Source organism: Olea europaea, chromosome 1 (assembly GCF_002742605.1).
Source record: "Olea europaea var. sylvestris chromosome 1, O_europaea_v1, whole genome shotgun sequence".
NCBI classification, from domain to species: Eukaryota; Viridiplantae; Streptophyta; class Magnoliopsida; order Lamiales; family Oleaceae; genus Olea; species Olea europaea.
Window position 1 is genome coordinate 11889168 of NC_036237.1, and position 24487 is coordinate 11913654.

Genomic DNA, 24487 nt, shown 5'->3' on the forward strand with positions numbered 1-24487 from the left:
TTTTTTTTTAGAAATAATAAATAATTCAAAAGAATCTAATGCATAATTAACTGCAAGTAATTCTAAGTCTATGCTACTTATATTACCTTTTTCTTTATAGTTTCCACTATTATATCTTACAATTTTTTCACTATCCTTATCTGCATATTTATTGGGTTTTGCAATTAAAATTGCTCCCCATCCTGTTATGCTTCCATCTGTTTCTATAATTAAATAGTCTATTTCTAATGGCATAGATAATTTAGGTAAGTCTTTTAATTTTTCTTTTATTTTTTGGACTAATTTAATATCTTCTATATTAAAATATCTTTGACCTTTTGGTGAGATTTTTTCATATAAGGGTCCTACAATTTTTCCTAAATCTTTAATAAATGGTCTAGCATAATTAACTAATCCTAAAAATTTTTGTAATTGCTTAAGATCTTCAAGTTTATCTGGAAAAACTAAAACTTTTTGAGCTATATGAGGTTGTAGCTCTATTTTTCCTTTTCCTATATTTACTCCTAAGAATTCTATATATTTTTTAAATAAAAACATTTTCTTTTTATTTATAATTAGACCATGTCTAATAAATTCTGAAAAAAGAATCTGTAAATGACCTCTATGTTCTCGCCTATTTTTACTAAATACTAAAATATCATCTATATAAACTATAATAAATTTATTATGCTTATTAAAAATACTATCCATTTTTCTTTGAAAAATATTAGGGGTATTTTTTAATCCAAATGGCATAACTAACCATTCAAAATGTCCTTTTGGGCTAGTGAAGGCTGTCCATTCTATTGAATTTGGGTGCATTTTTACTTGCCAAAAACCAGATTTTAAATCAAACTTACTAAAAATATTGCAATCTTGAATTTTATTTATTAAAACTGTTTTATCTGGAATATTATAGGCATCATCTATTGTATTATCATTTAATCTTTTATAATTAATTACCATTCTACTTTTTCCTCTAATAATTTCTGAGTGTTTTCTAACTATAAAAGTTGCTGATCTATGTGGGCTTTCTGATTTTTTAATTACTCCTAATTTTAATAAATCTTTTATATGCATCTTAAATTCTTCCTGATCTTGGTTTGTAGTTTCAATATTTTTTGTCTTAATTATATATTCTGGATTTTTTATTTTTATTTCACAAAAAACTTTATCTTTTTCCCAATATTTTAATATATTTTCTCCTAAAATTTCTAATTTTTCTAATTTACTAATCATGTTTTCTATATCTTGTTCTGTTACTAACAAATTATATATTTTTTCAATTTCTACAAAATCTAAACATATTTCTTCTTCTTCCTTAAAATTTTCATAATATTCTTCTAAAAAATTTTTCAATTCTTCTTTTTCTATTAATTGACATTCTCTTTCTTTACAAGTTTTTGTTTCTCTGAAATATGTTTTAATTTTCTTTCTCTCCCGAAAGGAAAATTCTTAATGGTTCTTATTCTTAGATAGAATATTATCCCATAAAAATATGTTGTTTTAAAAACTACCGATGGATCATTCCGGTAGGTATGCTTTATAGTTCTAAGATATGGTACTAATAGTTAATATTAGTTCCAGATCTTGTAAGAACAATTTCTGTTCATAAAATTTTATTTTGTAAAAGTTTTATGATTTTTGTAAAGAGCTTTATGCTTCATACTGAGTATATGATAAGAGCATGTCTTAACTCCAAGTTAAAAGTTTAAACTATTTTTAAAATAAACCCTGAGTGACCTCTTAAAGCGTAAAGGCCCAGTGAAGAGGCTAGGAGACGCATAGAAGAGGGAAAGGGATCACTGTTTTAAGAATTCTTGTTAAGGGAGTGCCAGTGGTGTCCTTACAAGAATGGAGTTAGGCCTAAGTTCATATATCTCGGAGGCATGTTTTTTAAAAAAAAAAAAAAGGGATATTATTTTATCAAAAGAAAAAGATAACTCTCGAGCACAACCCCAACACGTTATCCATACCATCGACCAAAATTTTCCGTAGTCTCTTGAAGTTTTTCATCTTTATCAAATAACTTAAATCTACAAATTTTTTTGTCGCTCCGTGAAGATATTATTCCGTAGAACAATCAAGTAAATCCCATGGAACTGAGTAGATTCTATAGCCCTTGTTTGAACCCAATTTTCTTAAAATTTATTATTTTGAAAGCTTATTTTATATCATATATTCTCTTAATGAAATAATTTTATACATAAATCTAAATTTTTTTATAATTTTTAACCACACATTTTTTCAAAAAATCACTTCTTCAAAATCTATTAACCCCAAAAAATGGAGCTCAAATAAATGCTAATGTCACTACTATATAAAAAGGACAATGTTTCACTACTGTAGAAAGAACAGTAGATTCTTCCATTTTGTCTCACTATAGCTTTTTTTTTTTTTTAGAGAAAGCAACGACGTCGTTTATCTTATGTGTTTGATACAGTGACTTTGTTGCTTTTCCTCAATTTACGCGGCATGGGGGATTATGTCATAGAGCCCTATTTACTCTTCTCCATTGTTACACGTTACAGTCATGCCTCTCTATTTCTCCACACTAATTCAAGAGCAAAAGTGTGAATTCCATAAATATATAATTGAAAATATGTTTAAAGAAAAATAAATTTTAAAAAATGAAGATCAAACATGTTAACAAATGAATATATTTATTTTTTGAAAAATAAGTTTTTATTACCGTTTCGCTTTTATCGTGAAATGATTCTAATTTTAATATGTTAGATCGTGCTTCAAAATTATATAATTTATCAAATATAATTTTTAAAATTAATTTTTATAAAATAATCTATTTTTATGAATTTTTTTTTTTAGCAAAGTAATTTTTTTATTAAAGTAAACGGAGGCTCGTGTTGAGACCTCCAGAATTACGGAGGCTCAATCCTCCAAAATTCTGGAGGCCATGAGGCCTCCATGTTGAGCCTTCATAACATTTTATTTTTTAAAATTAATAAAAATTTAATTATTTTATATTTTTTAGTAATATTATATTTCACCTTCCAAAAAAAAAGATCATAAAAATATATTACTTTATAAAAATTAATTTTAAAAATTATATTTGATAGATTATGTAATTTTGAAGTACAATCTAACATATTAAGATTAGAATCATTTCATGATAAAAATGAAATGGTAATAAAAATTAATTTCTCTAAAAATAAATATATTTATTTGTTAACATATTTGGTTTTCATTTTTTAAAATTTATTTTTCTTCAAACATATTTTCAATCATATATTTATGGAATTCACACTTTTGCTCTTGAATTAACCCCCTCAATAAATTATTATTTAAACGGTTCGTTAACATTTTGATTGATATTATTTTTTGATCATCCAAATGGTTATTATATACTTTTTACATACGTTGTCCTCCGTAAATACGGAGGCTTGCACAAGGCAAGCTTCCGGATTACGGAGGCTGGGCCTCCATAAAGCCTCCGTATTATGGAGGCTTTGCTCCATAATATGGAGGCATTGCCTCCGTAATATTTTTTTTTAATATATACTAAAATTATTATTTTTAAATGTTGTTGGTATGATGCGTGTATGGAATAATATTTGTCAATCACCATGAGCAAATTTTTTCACAAAATGTAAAAAATAAAAATACATAATAAATCTTCTTATTATGCTAATAAAATTACAATAATTTTTTTTTACAAATAATATAAAAATTTATTTTTATTTTCAACAAAAAAATACATTTAAAAATTAGTAATTTCATAATCACTTTTTTTTATTTTATTTTCAAAAATACAATTATAAAATAAAAAATAATTAATTTTTTAATATAATATGCTTAACAAATTACGGAGGCTCAAGTATGAGCCTCCATAATTACGGAGGCATCGGCATGAGCCTCCATAATAGTGATGCCTCCATTTTGGGGGCTCAAGACATGAGCCTCCATTATGGATCCTAATGCCTCTGTTACACAGAGGCTACTACTTTACTTAAAAAAAAAAAAAAAAAAAAAAAATTATAAAAACAACTTACTTTATAAAAATTATATTTGATAGATTATGTAATTTTAAAATACAATCTAACATATTAAGATTAGACTCATTTCATGATAAAAATGAAATGATAATAAAAACTCATTTTTCGAAAAATAAATATATTCATGTGTTAATAAATAAAAACATTATTTTTATATATGTACGTAAAAGGTATATAGCAACCATTTGGATGACCAAAAAATAATATCAATCAAAATATTTATGAACCGTTTAAATAATAATTAATTGAGGGGGTTAATTCAAGAGCAAAAGTGTGAATTCCATAAATATATGTAAAAAAAACCACTTAAAGTTATTTAAAAGTAAAAAAAAAAACTTATAATTGTAAAAATTACTTGTAACTTAACAATATATTAACTTAAAAATTTGGAGTAAATATTTAGATATATTTAATTTTTAAAATTAAATATTAACTTATATGTTAAACAAATAATCTATAAATAAAATATCATTTAAATAAAAAAAATTAAAGGAATCTCTCCATATTTATTATGAAGACTTGATCTCTCAATGAGATCAAGCCTCCGTATCACGGAGGATTTTCTTTCGTAATATGGAGGTTTGTTATGAGAGATCAAGTCTCTTGTTATGGAGAGATCAAGCCTCCGAAATATGGAGGATTGAGACTTCCAAGCATAAAGACTAATTTTTTCTTTAAATTTGTTTATTAGTAATATTTTTATTTGTTGATATTTTTTGCTATCACTATTTTATTTCCAACAATCACTTTTATGTAAGAAATTATCAACAAATAAAAATACAGACAAAAAATATTTGTAAAATGTAAGAAGTTGCTTAGAAGTAAAAAATCTACAATTTTGACGCTAATAAAAATACAATAAATACAAAATTCGTGCAACGTACGTGTCAATGACTAGTAAATAGAAATGATCTCTTATCCATGGTATATAGGAGTATCTTGTTCACTACTGATATGACATTACAATTTCTGACAATTTAACATTGAATTGTCAAAAATTATAAATTTGATCGTTGACATGACATTGTCACATTACCAGTGGACATATTTTATCATACATACCATGGGTAGGAGATCATTTCTAATAATTTGAAACGGGAAATGAAGAAATAATTTAAATTAGGAGCACTGAATGTTGTTCGTAGAAAAATTAGGAGTACCGAATGAAGCAATATTAGTAAAGGAACGGAAGAAAACACAACATATTAATGTTCAAAATTTGTTCTCTCTCTTTTTTTCTTTTTCTTTAGAAAAGAGATAATTCATCAGAAAATTAATTAAAATTAAATATTGCGAATAAAATTCTGAAAAATACTCTGCTTTAGATAAAATTCAAGAAGTTTCGACAAAAAAATACACTTCCAAAAGAATAAAAATTCAAATGTTGTACACCAAAACAAGGCACTCATGGAAAATTACAAGAATAAGGCACTTGTAAGGGCTATACAGAAAAGGAAGAAAAAAGAAAAAGGGGGAAAAAAAAAAACTCTCAAAAGAATAAGAATTTCAAGTCTCGAGAACTCATAACTACTGTTTTCAACACTTACGGTGAATAAAAATTTTGAAGTCTGAACTTTAAAGAACTCACAACTAATGTTTTAAACACTCGCGACGAGCTGGGCTGTCATGGAGGTGACAGTTATGACTTGGTGATATGTAAGAATAGTCGAGAAATTGTGCAATATATTAGGATAACGAAGATGATCAATGTTCTAATTTTTATTTTTCTTCTTTACATAAACTTCAAGGCAAGACATTTCAAGCCATATTGAAGGTTAGTTTGGATGAAACTATTATCAAGGGGTTAATTTGTTAAATGTTAAAGATATAAATGTTAAGAAATAAAGGTTGAAGATAGAAGTGAGAAAAGGTAAAAGTTGGAGACAACATGCGCAATTTAATCTACATTATTTTCTTGTAAAATACACGACGCGACGCAACGCAACTTTAGTACGCCTCAAAACCCTAATCTTCAAACTCCATTCCACTCTCGACTCGAATCTCTCGGCGCTATCCGACCTACGGTAAACTCCCAATTTCAATACCTGAAAAATTATCGATTTAATTTATAAGATTCTATATCTCAGTTATAAAGCAGTGCTAGTAATTCGGCAATTAATTTCCTAATTGAGGCCGCCAACCGTGTACTACTTTTTTCTCGCTATTCTTATGTATGGTATCAGTCGAGGGAATTTTTTTAGATAAATGTTTTATCGATCAATTTCTTTTGCTGATTTCGAAAACGGATTGTCGATGATTACGTGGTGCTGTTGATAACAGTGTTTAATTTTTAATTTTTTTTTTTTTAACTTTTATTGCTCCTTTCGTTTCATTTTTGCAATTTAAATTGAATTTATACAATTCTTTGTGATGCTTCTATTTCTGCAATCTTAATATCCGTGGATATGTCAACATGCTCCAAATTCCTGGTTTTGTGTTTTTTGAATTGTTTTATTTTTTCTGATGTTGCTTGAATTTCACTAGGAAGAATGAGTCGATCAAGCAGAACCCTTTATGTTGGCAACCTTCCCGGTGACATTCGTGAGAGGGAAGTGGAAGATTTGTTTTACAAGGTAATTTATATGAATTTGGATTTGAATTTCATTTCTTATTTCTTCCACCCTCTTGTTCTTCCATGTTGATTTTTACTAAAGATTATATGATTGTAATTTCATTTGCATTATTTTAATTGTCTTGTTCTTGAGGTAATTCGATTTTACTTAATCCACTGGTGCATTGGTGCGTGTGGGTGTGTCCTATTGTTTTGGTCATGGATTTAGTAAGTTGGAAGCATGCTGATGGATAATTAGATGAAAAGGTCCTTTTTTTGTGCATTTTTCTGTTTTGACATAAAGGGTATGGAAGTGTATAAGTTGAAAGATTTTTGCTGAACACCACTATAGCTCCCGAGACTAAGTTATTTCCTCTGGTAAATAACATATGAGCCAGTAAGGTAATAATTTATCACTCAATATCCTAACTCCTAAAGCTATTGCACGAAGTCTGGCAAAATCCACATCCCTGGATGTTCCGTGTTGAAGAATATGCTTGCCTCAGGGATGAATGATGACAAAAATTGTGATGGAGAATATAATTTTTAGAAGCCTTCTTAACATGCCTCTAGTAGGGAGAGTTGATTTAGGAAAAGAGCAAGGAAGAAAAGGAGATGTCACCGATGAAAATGTTGGTGAGCGTGTTCAGTCTGAGCACATGCATGCATGTTTTCTGAGTTTTACATGAATTAGATGAGTTAGGTAAACAGGTACAACCTCTTCTTATGTACATGCATTCAATAATTTTATACAAATGGCAAAATTTAATTCAAAGTGGAGTTATTGACAAACTTGAAATTGAGATGAACCCCTTCTCTTCCTTGACTAAGGGATATTAAGCCACCAAAAAGTGCACGCTTATCTGATTATAGGAGTCTAATTAGTCCATTCATAAGATTGATTTCTATGGTTTCTAATGGGTTTGAATGTGAACTTTATTTTACCTATAGTTTTCCAAGGCTTATACTGTATTTGGGGTTCTTATTGCAGTATGGACCAATTGCTCATATTGATCTGAAAATTCCACCTAGGCCTCCTGGCTATGCTTTTGTTGAGGTGAGTCTGATCTCTTTCAAGAAATCTATCTTCATACGTGTGTGTTTTGATCTATCATAGTTCTCACAACAGTTTGAAGAGGCTCGTGATGCTGAAGATGCTATTCGTGGGCGTGATGGTTATGATTTTGATGGACACCGGCTGCGGGTTAGTTTTTATTCCATTGTTTCTTTTCCACTAGTACTCATCGATTACTTAAATTTGCTTCTGCTTTGAATCTACTCAGGTGGAGCTTGCGCATGGTGGGCGTGGTAACTCATCATCAACTGATCGTTACAATAGCAATAGCGGTAGTCGAGGTCCTCGTGGTGGAGTGTCTAGGCGCTCTGAGTATAGAGGTGGGTATATCATTTCATAAAGTGACTGTTGACGGTTAAAATTACTATAATAAACACATCTTTTGTGTATGCATCACTTGACCTTGTTCTTCAGTGTTAGTCACTGGATTGCCCAATTCTGCTTCTTGGCAAGATCTGAAGGTAAGTCTTAGTTCGTCACTTATCTTGAGACATGTACACTGCTAGCTTTATGATGTCAGGCTTTTTGAATTTGGTATCACATGTTTCTTATTTAGGATCACATGCGTCGAGCAGGGGATGTGTGCTTCTCCCAAGTTTTCCATGAGGGTAGTGGTAAGATGATTCAGTGAACTTTTTCTGCAATTACGATTCATTTTAATATTTCAGCTGGTGGAGGATTTGGACAACACCAACGTTTATTTATTTATCTTGTATTTTTGGGGTGGGTGGACATGAAGGTGTTATGGAGGCAAGAGGAGATGTTAAGTCGGTGGGCCAGGCTCAAAAAGAATCGTTTGTATTCTATTTGCCTGCATACAGCACTGTAGGCGATTCGAATTTCGAAGCAATATGACATGATTCGAATGTGAACTATATTTGGGTTTTGTTATTGTAAATATTCTTTATGACTATGACTTGGACCCACTGGTATTATATTACCTATTTTGGATAAGCATCATGGAGCTTTTACTACTGTTGGCGACCCTATGTTTTTTTTGGCTTTATTTTGACTAACACGCAACATTTCTTCTTATAGTGTGCGCCATTGGCCATTTTGGGATATTTGTGTCATTTGCATATCAAACACGTGAATAGAAGACCTGTGTCTGAGATCCTATTTCAGTTGTTCTTACTATTGAAATTAAGACCAAGTTAATCTATTTATACTTGGCATCTTGAAGTCTGCTTTAAACTGCTTGATGAGTTTTCGGAGATAACTAACAGTGTAGGATGAGACTGTTCGTTAAGATGTGGGTTTTTGGTGTTTGTAGATCTTTCCGAGGCCTTCTGATTGTATTGCTGAAATATTCTTATGAGATTTATTTCTCCAGTTTAGTGGCAGTTTTATCAATCATGTTTGCGTGCAACTTTTAAGTGAGTTTATAAGCATGAGAGAGAAATGCGAGAGAATACTTTTCCTCCCTCATAAGTTGCACCCAGACATTCTCTAGGCCTCTTGCTGCTGGGGGAAACATTCTTGGTGTTGCTATATCACAGTAATGCACTGGCTTGTTATATTGTGGTTTGCCCTGTGCTTCTGCATTGGAGAATTTGCTATATACTAACCTAGTGACCTGTCTTCTTCGTCTATATTCAGTAGCAAGCAACTCAGAGGATTTTATCGCAATTCACAGGCATTGTTCTTTTTGGTTCCTTTGATCCAGCTGGAAGCCTATATGGCTTAGTTCCATTTTTAAAATAGGCTAATTATCAAGAAAATAGTTGTTGCTATTTCAACTGACACCTATGTTCATACTGATTACAGATTGTACTGTGTTTAACTGCTAAATTTTGATCTCACTTGTTTATAATGTTAGGCATTATAAGTTTCTAAAAGTTCAAAACTATGGTGACTGAAGCTCCTTTGACTATACTGGTGAATATTCTTGCTTCCAATGGCAACAATCCTAGTTCCTTATTAAATATGGAATTGATCAATCACTAAATCAATCTGTTTTCTCCATCCACTCGGAGTTCTGTTTCCATGTATTATAATTTCGTGTAGCTTATCATGTACTTCTTTAATCATCTTCTGTTTATGTTCTTTTAAATTTTCTTTTTGTTATAATTAGGCTGAAGGTCAGAACCATTACGTTTACAGTCTTGTGTTTAAGTTTGTTACTTTTTTGTCTGTTCTGAGCAGCCTTGAAGTTAGCATTGGTTTATTTGAGCTGTTATGGATATTTTATTTTATATTTTTTTTGGTTGAGCATTCTTTAAGCATCTGTTACTTTTGGTTTAGCAGGAAAGACGGGGATAGTGGACTATACAAATTATGATGACATGAAATATGCCGTAAGTTATCTTTTGTTTTTTCTTCCAATGTTTATTGTTCTAAATGACTAATTCTTGTTTGTTCTTATGTGTGATTGTATATCTGGAACATCTATCACTTGACTGCTACATGGAACCTTTTTTCCATAATTACAGATAAAGAAGCTCGATGATTCTGAGTTTCGAAATGCTTTCTCCCGATCCGTAGTTCGGGTATGCTTCAAAATGTTTAATTTTATGCCCTGGTACATCTAAAATGCTTTCTTAATGTGCATGCTCTATGTATGCCCTTTCATTGACGACAGGTGAAGGAATATGATGGAAGCCGTTCCAGAAGTCGCAGCCGTAGCCGTTCTCGCTCAAGAGGAAGAAGCAATGGTCGCAGCCAGAGCCGAAGTCGAAGCAGGAGCAAAAGGTTTGATAATGTTATAATAAGAAATCATTGTTGTTGTCTTTGGTTTTGTTGGTTTTAATAATATATTTATAAACTTCATCAATATCCTAGCAGCAAGTCACCCAAGGGAAAATCTTCACGCCGTTCAAGGTCTCTGTCTTCTCGGTCTCGCTCTGGGTCGAAAGCACGCTCTCTATCTAGGTAACCATCTTCGTTGAATTCATCACTTGTTGTCTGAAGGATTTACTTACATCAGAGTGCTTCTTTATTGGTCATTGACCTTTCCTCCTCCTTTATGTCCAATGCCTTGGATTCTTCGTGCTGAATGTTCTAATTTTTTATGAGTTGATTTTTAATCTCTTTTTTAGGTCTATTTTTTCATTATTCTGTTTTTTTGTGTCATATCAAAACTGATTTGTACTTTTATCGTTTAAATTACTTTCATCATCTTAAAGAGAAATGACCGTATTTTACATCATGGCTTAGATGAATAAGCCAAGTTTCATTGGTGGATAATTTGTCCAACATGCATTTTTGGTGGGATGTTTTGTTTTGTCGAGTTGGTGTGTGTTCCATGAACTTTTGGAGCTCAAATATGTGTTACGGGCCCCTTTTCTTCTATTCAGCACTTTGAATATCCTGAACCCAAAAATTTCAGCTTTTTGATTCACCATTGATGCTTAGTTTTTCAAGACTTCCAGCTTCACAGCCATCAGATCCTGCCCATCTTTTGAACATAGTTCCAACGCAGTTCCTTACATGGTACCACTGGTCGGTATCATCACATCCAGTGGGTTAGTCAAGTTTCTGCAAATTTGTTGGATCGGAGTTGGAGGTGCCTATGAACTGAGCTGATGGAGGGTTGGGCTTGTCTTGAGCTCGGAATGTTTCATGAGCGTACAAAGTGCCAACTTCAGCTGAGCTCAGCTTTTCTGCATGTTCATGAGTCCAATGTGAAAAATAATAGAATTAATATGATAAGTTCAGGCTTGCAAGGGACACGCTGGTCCCGGGTCCTTGGTGAGTGTCATGAAAACTGGAACTGTCCATTTTGCACCTCTAGATGATCTTTTAGATCTGAAATCGATTCCTCATATCACCAGCACATATAAATGTTTAAATTTCGGTTTATTTAGAGACCACGCCTTTACAATCATGTCTAAATGGCTAAAAGGAATTGATTTATTCATTGGTCTGTCTCCACAAAAAGGTGCATGTACTACTTTTGAGTTCTTATAAACAAAGAGCTGAACAAATGCTTGTAGCTTTGATATTTTTCAGCAGGCCTTTCCCAGTGACAGAAATGTCGGAGCTTTTCCGGAAGCTGAGCATATCTTAAATCATGAATACCGTTAGTTATTTGTAGTTGAAGACTCCCCTCATCTAGCCCCTCTCTCTGATTCTTTTCCTCCAGTGTTTCACTCTTGGATTGTGCTTGAAGTGTGACATTGAGAAAATGTATCATCAAGGAATCATCATTTTCATTCTTTTCTTTTCAAATTGGAATCACCTTCTTTGTTTTTTAGATATGGCTTGTATGCGCAATTTGGGGATTGCACATTAGGATCTTCGTGGGATATGGTTCAATTGCCTACATATCTTTTATTAGTGGAGGTATGATGTTTTATCGATGGCAGCTTTCGAATCCTTCTTGGTGTCTGTGTTCTAATGAGCATCGCAAATGTCCATGGGTGCTAGATTGGAAACAAAGAAGATACTGGATTGCGAGTAAAGCTGGACTGTGAATTGCCCTTTGAACATGGAAACACCCTCTATTTGCAGTGGGAACATTTTCATTGTCGCCAATGCTGTTAAGCTACCAAAGCATACTATCGAAGTTCTTTATTGGTTCTTTTGGCTTCTTGATCGGTCTTTTAAAGAACGTTTGTTAGCTTTATATTTGAGGTTCTGTTTCTTTCTTAATTAGATTCCTTCTTTAGGTGGACATATTTTGCCCCCTATTTTAAGTTTTCCCCCCACAAATTGCTAAAATATTTGCAAGTTTCCTCTTATGCATTTTGGTCATGGTGACACTGACGTGGATGTGGCATCAAGGCTCATGGAGCAAAGTTGTTAAGAGGCACAAGTGGATATTAAATTGGGTTGTTTCTGGAACTTTTGCAGATCTCCATCAAGATCCAGGTCCCCATCTCCATCTGTAAGTTCAAATTTTTAGTGGTTAAATACTTCCTACATGTTATCTCATTGACTGGTGCTCCGTTCTCTTTCTGATTTCTGTTGATGTGTTGACAACTCTCAAGTGCATGAACAAAATTTTAGCTTCCTTTTCTTTTTTAATACTATCTAGTGCTATTTAATCTTTGAACTGGAGTCAAGTATGGTTCTGCTTCTGTGCTTTTTATGTTGCCACTTTGTTTCGATTTTGCCGAATTTCAGCGCCAGAAACGGGCAGGTAAAAGTCCACCTAGGCGCAGTGCTAGCAGAAGCCGTAGCCAAAGCAAGAGTCTCAGCCGAAGTAGAAGCAGGAGTCTCTCTAGGTTTTATTTATTCTAAATCACACCATATGATGGAAGTGATTCTGTTTTTTCTTGGTCTAAGGGGATTTTGTTTTCTCTATGTTTTAAACAGGTAAGAAATGGCTGTAGATTGATATGAAGAATTCAGAAGTTCTGCATAAGTATCATCTTTCCTATCTAGGTTTTCCTGTGAGTCGGCTACATGTTATAAGCAGATTGGAACCATCATGTGTGTGTTATGTTTCGTGGACAAATTTTTGGAATTCGAGATGCACTATCGCTGTCTCTGGCCTTGGTTTGCTGCATGTATGATTTGTATTTCATGCATATCTTATGAAGGATTTAAAAATATTTCAAATTTCAATACTGTAGTTATTATTTGTCGAGCTGTATTGGTTTTTCAGCAATATTGTCCGTTGCAGTTGTTACCCTCGTGACTTTAGAGCTTGCAGATTGTTATGTTGTTATGCTGTGCTCCTGCTCATGAAATCTATTAAACTGCGGCAGGCTACTTTCCGTAGTAACTGTTCAAAGCATCCCTCATCTGGTGCTATAATTCCAGGCATTGCCTTACCCTATGCCCTTTTAGGCCTTGCTTGGACTTCAGATCAGTACCCCTTGTGTTTTGACAGCGTACTTGTGCATATTTCAATGACTAAATCTTCAGTGGAGCGGGCGCACCACGCCGAGGTGCCACCTCGGTGGGTGGCCCACACACCTCGAGAGTGTGTGATGGGCCAACCACCTTGAGGTGTGTAGGCCAACCGTCGAGGTGGCGCACCTTGATAGGGTGTTGCGACTGTCCTACTGATGTTTGTCTCTATTTCAATGGCTACTAATTCATTTTTGTCGTTTGCTCATGAATTGGCACTTCCATGTGGGTGGGCAGCAAGGGCTGTCAACCAATAATTACATATTAGAGTTTTACTTTTAGAGTTTTTACTGAATCCCTACCGACTACTGTGGGACCCACCTGTATAAAAGAATACCCAAAAAATACCCACCCCCATGTTTGTGAGTAGTTGGTGAACACCTACCTGGCACCCCAGCAAGATTCTTACTTTTACTGGACTTAGAACTTCTGTTATAATCTGGTAATTTTGTCCTTGTTTGTCAGTTTGAAAATATAAAAATGCTGATTGGAGAGCTTAATTGGCAAATAACAAATTGCCATCTCGTCTTTTCCCGTTAGTTAAACAATTCAGACGGATTGGCCATCTAATCGTACGTAAGTTTAAGTTCAATAAGCAATCTGAGAAAAAAATGAAATTTTAGGTTGGGGCCTTCGGTGTATTTTACGAAGGGAGCTAAATAAGCTACAACGTTAACATTTATTGCTACAATGGTCTTTTGGCACTTAATTTGTACTAAAAAAACAATTAGGCGGGCTAAACAACGTTAAACAATGAAGAATGTTGTGTGGAATTAATTTGATTCGAAAGGATAAAATTAGGATGGCATTCCTTTAAGGGAGGTGGTAAAGCGATTCTTGGTGTTCAAAATATGTAGCATGTACGCTACTTTTTACTTTTATATAGAATAATACTATTTGCAGTTGTTCACTGCGGTAATCGTTTTACGTGGCATATACATGATAGGTGGTTTATTTGATGCATTAATGAATAAAAAATTTCCACATTAATGCATCAAATAATTACCTGTCATGTGTATGTCACGTAGGATAACTGTCGCAGTGAGCGACTGCAAATAGCTTTACTTTTTTATATATGGATTTGTCTTCTTAAACAAGCCCTTGTCCACGTCGGCCCCTCATTGGCCGATTGTCTGATGACATGTTGAAAAAGCATAACCCTTTATATATAGGACACATAATCATTAACTTTTGCCTAGAAAGGGAATTCACTTACAGATAGGGTTGGGCAAATTTTCTGAACCGAACCGACTGAATCGAACTCGAACCGAACTAAATTGAATTCGACGATTCTTGTCAAATTAAATACCCGAACGGGTATCTGAATTGAGAATCGACGGGTACTGTTCGGTTCTAGACTAAGAATCGAAAAATCGAATCTTTCTAATTTTTTTTATATTGAGTAAATCAAATTATTTTAATTTTAATTTTAATTTTTTTAAACAAATTGACAAATTAACAATTTCTAAATTCAAATTTTTGGCCCAATAATTTGTTTCATTTCTAATTTTTTTAATTTTTGGCCCAATTATCTATTTTATTGTTTCATTTCTTAGCCCAACAAGATCCAATCCACTAAATAACCCTAAACGCCTAAACTAAAGTGCATAATGTTGTCTCAACTCTTGCACTCACTCTCGCAGCCTCACTAACATTCCAAAACATATACAATCGTCAACCGATGCTATGACCTCCGATCGAAGCTGTGACCTCCGCCGACCGAAACTTTGATAGTAGCGATCATTTGAACAAAGTAGTCTACTAGTCTCTGACATTCCAAAACCATTGAATATATCATTAGTTGTATTTATATAATGTTATTATAAATGTTAAAAAATTTAATTATAGTACAGAACCGAACGGAATTGAATTGAACCGAATGGAATCGAACCCGAACGGTTCCATAATTATATTTGGACCCAACGATTTCATTTACTAGATACTCGAAAATTTTGGTTCGGTTCGATTTTCTTTAGAACCGAATCGACCCACGCCCACCCCTACTTATAAATAGGAATGGGCCCATGCAAGATAAGTATTTCGAGAAACGGGAGGTAGTTAACCCTGTCAATGGATGCAATATCATTCAATAAAATAATATTACATGCAAAGAGAAAAATTTTCATCATTTTTTAATAATAAATTTTTCATCAATTTACTATTCCAAAATGTATTCTTTGAAAATAATGTAGCTCAAACACATACTTAGCCAATTGAATTGCAACGTTGCAAGCTCTTCAATGTGTTTAGTGGTATAAAAATAAGGAAAATGCTTGGACATCGCTACCAAAAAATTCTCCTTAATGATTTGCGGACAATAATTCCATTCCCCGATGTTGTGATATTATCAAATCTTACTCCATCGAAATGAAATTTTTGAGAGAGAGGTTTCTTTTAAATGCTTGTAGTCTTTCCTTTGTTTAGAAGAGAACGTCCTATTATGAGAGAGAGTTTATTGTTATTTTGTTATCTCTATATTACAAAGACGAAGTTGTAATCATTTTGCTATAGTCCTAACATATGTTCCTTATAAGGGAAATTCGAAGATTTTCCACCGTCATCCAGCCTCTCTGCCATCTCCCAAAAGCCGAAGGCGTCTGTCCTGTCCGGATAAATCATTTTTTGGGAACCTCTTTTCGAAATCTACTATCTTCCCGACACGGGTAAACAGGGAATTCTCTTCTTCTTGTTGGGTACTCGAGAGTGTCCACACCAGCCTGAAAGTTCCATGACGGCTGGAATTTGATCCAGTTGTAGCCGCTCATTATGGGAAACAGCTCTGCCCAACCCATACCTAATTTATATGTACCTGCAAGATTAAATAGGTATGCTATCAGTAACTCTGGAAATGCAAGTGAATAACTCACTTCTGGCAGCTAAAACTTCGTGAGCAACTGGTATTAGTTCTTTTACCAACAGCCCATTTTCAGGAGGGCGTAAACTGATCTCTCAAACCACTTCTCTCTCTTTCTTTACCAATCTAGCTTTACGTTTCACTTCATTAATATCATTTAACACGTCTTTTTATCAGACTTGCTAAGCCTTCTTGGTAGCTCCACATAACCCGAATTCCAGCCGATCATAATGCAGAAGGGTAGTTTTTCAACTCGTTTGTAGCTGAATTTTCCACGTTGCAACATCTTGAAATCATCTGATGGAAGTGAAAGATTGTTCGATCACGTATTGGGAACATTACTGCGATTAGTATTTGTAAAATTGGAAACTGGTTTGAGTTTTATCCGTCAGGGATTTTATCGAACAGTTTGCTTGCATCAAAAAACGTCGCCATGACACATTAAAGTCATCGCTGTGTCAAAATTGGAAATTCTGATTGAGTTTTTATGGAACAGATTGTGTACAAATACAGAGACATGCTGTGTTGAATCAGACCAAGAGCTGGAATGGAATAGTTCCGTACTTTGTTTATCAAGAAAAAAAAGGTGGAAATTGGGTCAAATAGCCACTTTCATAACACATTTTGCAAATATAGCCTTTGACCAGAATTAAAGTTTTAAAATAAATATTTTTAATCAAATTTAACAAATTACCTTAATTATCCATATTCCATCACAGTAAATTTACAATTTCCCTTCTTCCTTACGGACCTGGCCCAAATTGAATGAAACACTGATAACCCTAAATTCTTCTCCTCTCTTGAAGAAGGCGACAATCTCTTTTGAGAACTTCCTCTTGAACGACACTACGCCATACGGTTGCTAACTAGTACTGCCCCCTCGTGAATCGCTACCTCCATTGTCGCGAATCATTGAAAAGTTATTCCCTCGTTCCATTTCCAAGAACCAATAGCCTATTAGACTATCCTCAGGTATGAAATTTTTAGCGATATATAGAGTTATTGGCTGACCAATAATTGTATGGAAAAACCTTGGTATACTAATTTTTAGAAGTTCATGTGTACTTGGGTAAAATTTTGGTATATTGCTATTTACAAGTTGCTTTTCTAAAGCTTTCAATTTCTTGACTGAATGAGGGGTATTATGTCATTCTATAAGAGATTTTTTTTTTTTTTTAATTAAGTAATGCTTCGGACCTAATATACCTTTTGTGAGGTCCCTACTTTGTTAGTATAGAAGTAGGCACCTTTATGTCTAGTTCCATGTCCCTGTTGTTGGTTTATATCCTAATTTCTTAGACATCTAGTTTAATATCCTTGAAAAGTTGATATACTTATACAAATATGCATTGGGTGCACAATCCTAACATTCTTCTTTCTTTTGTGATTTGTATGCCTATGTATATACTTGAATGTTAGAGTCCAACAATCACAATACAAAATCATTCTAGAAAGAAAAGTTTAAATCTTGCATTTTGAAGGACGTGTTCAACATCCTCTTTGCATCTCAACTATAGCAAATGGGAGAACTATAACCCTCTTAAACCTTAGATTTTTGGGTATTTTCATGCATAATAAACCATGTAAAATTTTCATTTTCTGGTATCCAAAGCTACATTCATGTTGAGTACTAAGTCTTGACTACCTCCTAACTAGTTTTAAATTGAATGTAAAAGAACTTATCTTTGCTTTTAAGTTGAATGTAAAAGAACTTATTGTTGCTATTAAAAGCCTATATTCAATAGCAATACTTTGTTCTGTCGATCAAATTGATCTTATCAAAGCATTGATAAGGCACCAAAAATGTTCCACTTGGTAGATCCTATTCAATAGCAACGATAATAGCAACTTTAGTTAACTTTTGAAGCAATGATAATTTTTCAAGAAGAGACCTATTAGTCAAATTAAGTAGGAATAAATTGTAAAGTAATCATAGTCAGGTTCAATTACTTTAGTTACAATATTTAGGCAATTGCAAGATCATAAGTTAATCTAGTGTTTTTAAACTTTATCTGATATATGTTTTGTCTTTTTCACTGAGGATTTGGAATAGCTTAGTGACTAAAAGTAGTCAGCATTTTGCAAAATTCTAAAATAACAGTCTCTAATGAATAGAAACGAATTTCCTTGAGATTTTTTTTAAATTTTGGGGAACTAGCTAATTTAGAGTTAAAAGAATCATTTTTTCCTGTTTTCTTGTATATAAATCGGTTCAACCATCTTTTTTTTTTTTGTTATTGTTAATCATTTATTACCTTCAGATTTTACGATTTTTTAGTGAATCTAGTCAAGATATTGGGGTCTTAAAGGTTGATTTAGTGGTGGCAAAAAACATTCTTGGAGCACGTAATAAGCAGTGACATCAATTATGGTATCGATCTGTTACTTTACGGCATATCATATCTTTGCTAGATCAAATTGAAGGCATTGCCAAGGTTGGTGGATTTTTTTATATTAGTTGTATTTCACGTAGATACTTTGAATATAATGTTTGTACTTCTGTTAATAAGATTGGATCAAAAATGCCTTTTAGACTGTTGTTGCATTTTGAAAAAAAGAAAGAATTATATTTTTTGGGTTTTGACGAACTAAAACATTTTGAAAGCACTAATTTGGCTGCTTTTCTACTTTAAATGCAGAATACGTTTTCTCCTGATTTACATTCTCTTTCCTATATAATGAATGTTCCATTAATATCTAGTAAGCTCAAAGTGTTTTTCCATTGTAGTTTTTGCTGTGTACTGAGCTAGTACCATTGGCATCATAAAATGATAGATTATGATGTAGAACTCCAAAAAAATCACCAATATCTCACATTTATATGCTTTCATTCGTTGACTATGGACATATGGTTAGCTAAGAATTTTACATTGAAAGAGAGGCAGAAGACTAGCAGATGCCGTAACCATCCTCTTTATAATGAAACTTTCAAGATGAAATAGGCCTGTCCTAATTTCAGTATAAGAATTCTTTTGGTCTTTTAAATCTATATTTTGACAGGTTAAGGTTGATGTACTGGTAAAACAAAAACCAACTTACTCATCATATTGTCTTGTAGAGCCTTCGACTTCTGAGATTCTATCCAGTTTAACCAATTATCAAGGAAATAATTGCAGGTTGAATTGACATTGTTAAACTTCAATTTTGCACTTCAGATTGAATTGCTAATTGCAGCTCTCATGGGCTCCCAACTGTTTGGTAATGAGGCCATGAGAATTAGGACAAAATACCAATTCCATTCATAGCTCCAACCGTTGGTTGATCATTTTTAAATGATTTCTTGCTTGAGTTTGTTTTTTTTATAGACTTTATAATATCTAGGAACTTTCAGCTATCCTTATCTATATTTCAGGCATTTAATTATTGTGTACATATGAAAATGTCTATCTTGTAGTCCCACATAGAATAGGCATTTATATTCCAATTCATAAATGGGTTCATCTTAAATTGATCCTTAATATTTTGTGTCAAACTTATGTTCTTTGGGTGTCATGGACTAAACCTGATATCTAGAAGGTACTACTATTATTTCTTCTCATTTCTTTCACTTAATATCTTATTTTTGGTATTTCTATTGTTTATTTTCATTCTGAAATGCACTTGTCATGAGTTTAGTAGTTATTTGGTTGGAGTATAGTTGGTTGAAAATTTCCAGCAAAGACTTGTGATTTGCAGCCGAAAATGTTTTTTTATCATCTATGCTTTTAGTGGAAACTTGTGATTGCAGCAGAATGATAGTAGTCAATTGAAATCTTCACGTCTGCTTTAGAAATTCTGAAAATGTCACTCTGCCGTTTATGTAATTCTGATAACTTAACATAATCATTTTATGTTTTTCATTACAGAAATGAAACGCTCATTTGACTATGTGATTCCCATTGAACATAAAATTAAAGTCAGGCCTTCGCAGAAGTCTTCCCTTAAAAAACTTGACTATGTTCGGGAAATGTTAGATGATGTTCATCAAGAAATGCTGATGGAATCTTATTTCGGACAATTATATCGAATGAAGTGTATACTTTTTTCAGCACAGCTAGTCCACCAACTTTTATTGAGAATGATGGTAACCAAAAAACAAAATGAGATTTGGTTTTCAATTGGAGGTAAACCAACACGATTTTCATTATACGAGTTCCCATTGATAACGGGGTTGAGAGCTAGTGAGGAGCCTTCGTTGGAGCCCCATATTGTGACTAATGATAGATTAGTGAAGAAACACTTTAAAAAGTGTAAGAAAGGCATAACGGTGTACAATTTGAAGGAAGCTATTGAAAGTTGCAAAGTGCGTATGGAAGATAAGTACAAAATTGGGCTTGTAAATATTTTGGAAACGGTACTACTGCCCAAAGAAAGCTACACATACATAAATTTAGAACACTTGTCAATGGTTGATGACCTGGATGCTTTTAATAGTTATCCTTGGGGGAGAAAGACATTTGGCCATACAATAGATGTATTCACGAGAGATTGAAAATCGTTGGTGAAGTTATACTTGATACATAATGAGAAATATCCATATTCAATTTATGGATTTCCACTCGCCTTGTAGGTAATGTTTTTAAAATCACAATTTATTATTCATTTTGTTTATATTGTAATATTTTGCATCTTATGTAGATTTGGGTCTATGAAGCCATACCATCTATTGGACGGAGATATGGTGAGAATCTACAGGAGGCTGACCTCCCCAGAATATGTGGATGGAATTCTTCTGAAATGCCCAACTCCAAGGATATTGGTGCAAGTATGGACGAACCAAATGTAAGTAAATTTTAAATGTACATCAAAATATATAGTATACTTTATAACAACTAAGTGGGCCTCTCATTTTTCCTATAGATTGTTGTTCATTGCACATTGAAGCCTACATCGAAAGAGGCTTCCAAAGCATATTGGACAGAGATTCATTGATTCGAGGATGAAGTAGAGGATCCAACAGTTGATATCTTTGTGGATAAGGAAAATGTAGCAGATTCGTCCATTCGTGTTGATTTTCCTCAACAAACTTGCCAGTCTCCTAATGCCTCTACATCTCCTCGGGATCCATCTTCTTTTCATAGGCCACCGACTTCTACAGATGCTCATACATTTCATCCCGGGCCATCTACATCATATCCATCTCTGTATCCATCTAGAGATGAGTTCGCTCAGGAATTGAGAATGCAGTTACTATAGATGATAGAGATTTTAGAGAGGAAAAATGAAGGGCAGATAGACGAGATGCGATCTTACATAGACCAAAGGTTTGATTGTGTTACATCCCTGTGTAAACAAATTGATGAGAAGATATCATTTGTTGTAGAGTGGATTAGGAATTCTAACCCTTCAACAACACCTTACACATATCACTATCCTTTTCGTAGTGAATTTATGAATACTGGAGAAGCATGTGATATAAATGAGGATCCACTTGTACATGTAGAAGTTCAAAATGATGAGAATGAAGATGGCAATGACGAGAGAGAAGTGGAAGATTATGTGTTAGCAAATGAACCAGTTGTTGTAAAAGAAGCAACGTTGTCCGCAGATGGCAATGAATAAAAACAAGCAGATGATATGAATAACTGTCCAAATCCCATTGAAGTGGAAAATGAGAAAAGACAAGCAACAGATTTGTCGAATGATGATCAAACTCGTATGGAAAAGAGAGATACATGTGTACCGATGGATTTTATATCACATGGTGATGTAATGGAGTCTATCCTTACAGTGGTAGAAGATGAGTCTGATAAGTCAAGTCAGATTGAGCGCAGGATGAGAATCAATAAAAGGTCACTTGTTCTTGAATCTCCGTTTACAAATCCGGAGAAGTGGAGGAAGCTTCACAAAGTAAATGCATTTGACCCATTTCGAAAGCTAGATCCGACTAAGGTAGATGACTTACAGAATTGGTTGGTTAATGCACCTGACAGGTAACTATTCTTACATTAATTATTTTTGTGAAGTTGTAATATATGTTCTTATGTGATTTATTTTATGCAGTGAACATGTGGAAATGATGTTGTTCACGAAGCCAAAAAGTTCATTTCTTGAAATTCAGAAGCAATTTGAATGGCTCGATAGTGATGTAAGTATTTTAGCATTCTATATTTTTCTCATACTTCATTTCGTTCTTAAATAGCTTTATACATTTGCAGCACGTTGACATAGCGTTGTTGTTGATGAGGGCACGAATACATACATATCCTATTGTGTTCCCATAAGATTGTGCAATTTTGGATTGTGCTTTTACTAACATGTGCACCAAGAGGTTTGAAGATTTTGAGCTGCATAAGAAACAAAAAAAGCCAGTAGAAGACTTTAAATGGATGAAAAATATGACAAGATATATATATGGTAAAAATCCAGAATGGAGCAAGTGATGGGATTCTTGTACATCTTTGTATATTCCCTGCAATGTGGAAATGAAGCACTGGATTGCACTTAAAGTGGACTTTGCCGAAGGAACTATATATGTATATGACAGCATGAAGAGTTTGACACGTTTTGAAAAACTGCAGAAAATCATGCGTCCAATTATAAAGGTGATTCCTAGAATGATGAAAGAAAGTTTTCTATTCGGGGAAAACTACCCTCACAAGCAGTTTTTATGGCACCGACATACAGACGTTCCACAACAAAACAATGCGAAAATAATCTATCTTTAAAATTTTTTAGATTTCACTTATTTTGAGAGTGCATATATTTATTATGACAAATATATATTCGTAGGGAAGATTGTGGGATATACTTTATCAAGTTCATAGAGCTTTTATCGGCTGGATTAGACGTGAAACTTATGTCCAATGCTATGATTGAAAGTTGGAGGAAGAAACTAGCTGCTGAAATTTTTGCTATGCATTTCGATCCATAATTATTTTTTTGGTATATTTTGCACGTTTATGTGGTTAGAAGATTTAAACTCTGATGTTATATTTGTCTAAATGGTAGTTTTGAAATGATTTAGTTGGAAAACATGTGCACGGATGCTGATTTTTGTCTAGTCAGTTTTGGATGTTCATCAATCTTCCTATGAAATTTATGGAAGTTGATTTTGTTTACTCAGATTTGGATGCTGATCAATTAGATTTGTCTATTTTTTTGGATGTTGATTCTCTAGTCAGATTTGTGTGGACGATAGCTTTTTTTTGGATGTTGATTAGTCTTTTTTACAAATTATATTATTTTTATTATAGAATGTTTCATTCAAATATTGAAGTAGACATGGTTGAAAGGAAGATGCAGTTTGTCATAACTTATTTATATGGTGTTGAAAAATAGACTATTATATGAAAAACAGCAGTTCTACGTTTAAAACGACAGCATGTTGTTTGGGTCATACGACTAAAGTGTTCTCCTAAAGTGCACCAAAATGTGCTATGGTTTGTGTAGCCTAAATGACAGTCATACTTGTAACAGGATCGAATGTACTGAATGATTACACGTGATTTTTTGTATACTGTATTCCTAAAATGGCACCCATATGAGTAAAACGTCAATATGTCGTTTTGGATTAAGAAGTCTCGAATTCACTCCAAAACTAGTGAATTAATGTTGAAATATCTTAAAAATACTGTACGTTGAAAAATTGTAGTATAGGTTTAAACCCTATACCCTAAACTACAACCATACGTTTGAAACGCCCAGCTGCCATTTTAGGTCAGGAGGTACCAGTTTCACTTCGAAACTAGCGCAACGATGTTTGGGACATGATACACATCCGGGACACGTTGAACGACTACACGTGCTATGATTTGTATACCACACTTGCCCCTTAGATTGTTCTTCATTGTCAAGTGGAGTGTAATGTAGTCGGTGGGACTATAGAGAAACCCACTATAGTTCGGACAAATGCATCGATCGTAACGGTGAAATGTAACTCGAACCTTCCTCCTTCAATTTTCAAGTGCTTACGAGTTTCATTACACCAAATGGACACGAAATGAGTAAAAACGTTGTCCATACGTTTGAAATGCCCAGTTGCCGTTTTGGGTCCGGAGGTACCGATTTCACTCCGAAACTAGCGCAACGATGTTTGGGATAGGATACACGTCCGAGACACGTTGAACGACTACACGTGTTATGATTTGCATACCACACTTGCCCCTTAGGTTGTTCTTCATTGTCAAGTGGAGTGTAGTGTAGTTGGTGAGACCATAGAGAAACTCACTATAGTTCGGACAAATGTATCGATTGTAACGACGAAATGTAATTCGAACCTTCGTCCTTCAATTTTC

The 24487-nt window shown here is 33.5% G+C and overlaps 1 protein-coding gene across 13 annotated transcripts; it reads left to right on the forward strand.

Annotated features, from left to right (window-relative positions):
• The first annotated feature begins 5905 nt into the window (after nt 1-5905).
• LOC111394292 (serine/arginine-rich-splicing factor SR34-like) lies at nt 5906-13174 on the forward strand. 13 transcript variants are annotated; one of them, XR_002702560.1, is made up of 15 exons: nt 5906-6016; nt 6477-6565; nt 7535-7600; nt 7673-7747; nt 7827-7938; nt 8033-8079; nt 8175-8232; nt 9863-9915; nt 10051-10107; nt 10200-10309; nt 10400-10489; nt 11815-11902; nt 11987-12193; nt 12413-12446; nt 12686-12746. XR_002702560.1 is itself a non-coding variant. In XM_023020067.1 (14 exons), the coding sequence occupies exons 2-14, from the start codon at nt 6482-6484 to the stop codon at nt 12879-12881; spliced, it is 891 nt and encodes a 296-aa protein (XP_022875835.1). In that variant the 5' UTR covers nt 5906-6016; nt 6477-6481; the 3' UTR covers nt 12882-13174. The 13 variants fall into 13 exon arrangements, 4 of the variants coding, with proteins under 4 accessions (XP_022875835.1, XP_022875842.1, XP_022875837.1 ...); XR_002702564.1 differs by having other exon boundaries at nt 10403-10489; XR_002702566.1 differs by having other exon boundaries at nt 10990-11902; nt 11987-12446.
• Nucleotides 13175-24487: the final 11313 nt, after the last annotated feature.

What these genes read in the sequence shown, in the direction of transcription:
- LOC111394292 (XM_023020067.1), top strand. Translation starts at nt 6,482, where the DNA reads ATGAGTCGATCAAGCAGAACCCTTTATGTTGGCAACCTTCCCGGTGAC. An exon ending in TGGAAGATTTGTTTTACAAG is followed by an intron (nt 6,566 to 7,534) that starts GTAATTTATATG and finishes TTCTTATTGCAG; the next exon opens with TATGGACCAATTGCTCATAT. An exon ending in TAGGCGCTCTGAGTATAGAG is followed by an intron (nt 7,939 to 8,032) that starts GTGGGTATATCA and finishes CTTGTTCTTCAG; the next exon opens with TGTTAGTCACTGGATTGCCC.